This window comes from Lagopus leucura, unplaced genomic scaffold (genome assembly GCF_019238085.1).
Source record: "Lagopus leucura isolate 7727_CA_CO unplaced genomic scaffold, USGS_WTPT01 34753-0_obj-0_obj, whole genome shotgun sequence".
NCBI lineage: Eukaryota > Metazoa > Chordata > Aves > Galliformes > Phasianidae > Lagopus > Lagopus leucura.
The window spans coordinates 1-3,546 of NW_024968009.1; the positions used below are offsets into that span (position 1 = coordinate 1).

The 3,546-nt window shown below is 69.3% G+C and overlaps 1 protein-coding gene across 1 annotated transcript; it reads left to right on the forward strand.

Moving 5' to 3' along the window:
* Positions 1–102: 102 nt before the first annotated feature.
* LOC122193402 (calcium/calmodulin-dependent protein kinase type II subunit beta-like) lies at positions 103–3,495 on the forward strand (the record flags this gene model as incomplete). Its single annotated transcript, XM_042894179.1, has 6 exons — positions 103–398; positions 487–609; positions 685–768; positions 1,321–1,363; positions 1,637–1,705; positions 3,455–3,495. Coding segments are annotated over exons 2-6 (303 nt in total), but the record flags the coding sequence as incomplete, so codon positions are not given.
* Positions 3,496–3,546: the final 51 nt, after the last annotated feature.

Below are 3,546 nucleotides of genomic sequence, written 5' to 3' on the forward strand. Positions count from 1 at the left end.
CATCCCCATCCCATCCCATCCCCATCCCCATCCCCATCCCCATCCCACTCCTCACTGACTCCCATCCCAGTCCCTTTCCCAGCTGCTCCCCACCCAGTCCCCGCTCTGATCCCATTGCAGTTCATCCTGCTCCCAATCCAGTTTACACTGCTGCCTGCCCCGGTCTCTGCACCAACCCCCATCCCGGTTCCCACACCGCTTCCATCCCAGTCCCCACGTCGATCCTGCTGCAGTCTTTGCTGACCCCCCGCCCCCCCATCGCTGCCCCCCGCTGCCAGTCGTGCTGACGTCTGTGTGGCACAGGGGTGATCCTCTACATCCTGCTGGTGGGATACCCGCCCTTCTGGGACGAGGACCAGCACAAGCTGTACCAGCAGATCAAGGCGGGCGCCTACGATGTGAGTGCGCCGTCACCCCCGGCCCCCCCTGCAGGGACGGAGGCTCACGGCCGCCCCCTCCCCGCCCCGTCCTGCTGTGTCCCCGCAGTTCCCCTCCCCCGAGTGGGACACGGTCACCCCCGAAGCCAAGAACCTCATCAACCAGATGCTGACCATCAACCCCGCCAAGCGCATCACGGCCCACGAGGCCCTCAAACACCCGTGGGTCTGCGTAAGTGTTGCCCCCCCCCCCAGCCCACGCCATCCCCGTGGGACGCGCTCCCCGCTGACCCCGCTGTCCCCACAGCAACGCTCCACCGTGGCTTCCATGATGCACAGACAGGAGACGGTGGAGTGCCTGAAGAAGTTCAACGCCCGCAGGAAGCTGAAGGTGGGCCGGGGTCCCATCCCAGCACGTCCCGCTCCGCCCCACTGTGTCCCCATCCCACCATGGCCGTGTCCCCATCCTGCCGTGTCCCCACACCTTCCCGTGTCCCTCAGCCCCATCCCGGTGCTCTCCCGTCTCCCCCGGTTCCATCCCAGCACGTCCCGGTCCGACTGCAGCCCCATTGCAGGGCTTTGCTGTGTCCCGTATCTCCCACTCCCTCCCTGACCGCATCCCACTGTGTCACCATGGCACCCCCTTGTGTCCCACGGTCCCCTTTTGGGACGTCCCAGTGCCCAACTTTGTCCCCGGCCCCATCCCACCCATGTCCTGATGCTCCCCATGTCCCAGCGCAGCCGCGTCCTGGTGTCACCTGTCTGTGCTGTGGTGTCACCCTGACCCTGTCACAGTGTCACCTGGCTTGGTTTCAGTCCTCCCTGCCTTCCCGTGTCCCTCAGCGGTGTCCTGGGTGTCCCTGTGCTTTCCCAGCCGTATCCCCCTGCCACCCCACCCCATTACCCCCCGTCCCGGTGCCGCTCTGACCCACTGCCATTGCAGGGTGCCATCCTCACCACCATGCTGGCCACCCGGAACTTCTCAGGTGAGCCCCCCCCCTCCCGGCCCCGGGACGCCCCGCCACCCCCCGCGTCCCCGGGCCTGGCCCCCCGCGCGCTGCCGCTCTCTTTCTCTCTTTCCCCCTCCCTCCAAACTCCCCCCACCCCATTTTGACGCCAGGACGGCCGCGCCGTGCGGTAACGGGGCTGGGGGGGGGGAAGCCAGGAGGCGACGTGGGGTGACCCCCAGCAGGGCCTCCCACCCCGTGCCCACCTAACGGGGTCGCTTCCTTTCTCTCCTCTCGCTGCCCGCCCCGCAGTGGGCAGACAGACCACCGCGCCTCCCTCCATGTCGGCCGCCGCGGCCCCCCTGGGGCTGGTGGAACAAGGTAGACGCCGCACGGACCCCCCCCCGGGCGGCCGGGGGGGCCCGGGGGCGGGGGGGGGGGGGGGGGGGGGGGAAAAAAAAAAAAAAAATCCAGGCTCGGGGTCCCTCCTCGGGAATGGCACCGCACGCATGGGACCCCCCCCCCCGTCTGCCTGTCCACCTCTCTGCCTGTGTCCCCCCACCCCCCCGGCTGCTCCTGGGGAGGGAGGTGCCTCCCCACCCCCCCCCCGCTGGCACACGGTGTCCCTGTCACCGCTTGTGTCCCCACACCGGGGCTGCGTGGGGCCGTGGGCTGTGGGTGCTTCCTGTGCCACAGTGCTGTGGGACCCAAAAGCCCTCACGTCACCCAGGATGACCCAAAAGCCCTCGCGACCCCACAGCACCCAGGATGCTCACGGTCCTTGGGACCCCCGTGTCACTCAGGACCCCATGGGATATGGCATCCCTATGGCACGTGGGATCCCCGTGTCACCCAGGACCCTGTGTTACCTGGGATCCCCATGGCACATGGGACCCTCGTGGTACCTGGCACCCCTTTGGTACCCAAGACCCCCCTGTGTCACCTGGGACCTTCCATGTCACCAGGGACCCCTGTGGCAGCTGGAAGCCTTGCGGCACCGGGCACCCGTGGTGACACCTGGGATCCCCTATGGCCCCCAGCCCCCTACCGGGACCCACTGTGGCACCCCATGGCCCCCAGCACCCATCGTAGCACCCATTACCCGATGGCACACAGTGGGATGTGGGGGGGGGGTCAGGGAGAATTTCAGAGCCAACCTCCCCCCTCCCCCACATTTGGGGGTGTGCTGACCCCAAGGCTGCTGCTCCATCCCACAGCATCGCTCTGCTGCAGGGGGGCTGCGCTGCTGCATGGGGGCTGCACCCGTGCATGGGGGAAGCGGTGCCGCTGCATGGGGGGTGGGGGGGAGGGGCTTCGTGCAAGCACATGGGAGGGGGCTGCATTGCCGCATGGGTGCTGCATTCCCCTCTGGGGGCTGCGCTGCAGTGTGCCCGCACGGCCCCGTTGCGCTGCAGCCGGTGTTTGTGGTGCCGCGAAACACTCGGCGGGTCTTAAACCCCCCCACAGCCAGCGAGCCCCCCCCCGGGGACCCCCCCGATGGCTCTGGTTTAGACCCCGACCCCCAGCGCCGCAGCCCCCAGCCCGCTTCCCGAGGAGGGCCCGCACCCCGGGGACACGGCTGTGCCACGGGGGTGTCCCCGTGGCCCCCCCCGCCCTGCCCCGGCCCCCCCCCCCCCCACCCAATGGGGCCCCGCCGGGACCCCCCCCCGGCGCTGCCATCCCCGACACGGCCCGCTGAGGACGGAGCTGAGGACGCCCGCAGGTGACACCGGCGCTGGAGGGGGGGACACAGCGGCGCGCCCCCCCCCGTGCCGCGCGCCCCCCGCCCCACATAGGTCAGGCCAGGAGGGGCGGCCGCCCCACGTCCCGGTGCCCCCCTGCACGGTTTGCGGGGTCCGGGGCCGCCGCCTGCGCTCAGAGACGATTTTTGTGTTTTTCTGTTTTGTTTTTCCCTTTTCCCCCTTTTTTTCCCCACCCCCCTTCCTCTCTCTCTCGCCCCCTTCTCTCTCTCTCTCTCTCTCTCTCGCTTTCCTCTCTGCATTTCTCCCAGGTAAGCCAACCCCCGGCCCCCGCTGTGCCCCCCCGGCGCCCCCCCGGGACGGGAGGGGACGGTGGCCCTGTCCCCACGCGGGGACACGCAGCTCTGACCCTCTGCTTTCTCCCCCGCAGCAGCTAAGAGCCTGCTCAACAAGAAGGCTGACGGCGTCAAGGTGAGGGGACGGGGGGTGGGGGGTGGGGGTCACAAACGGGGTGACCCCCCC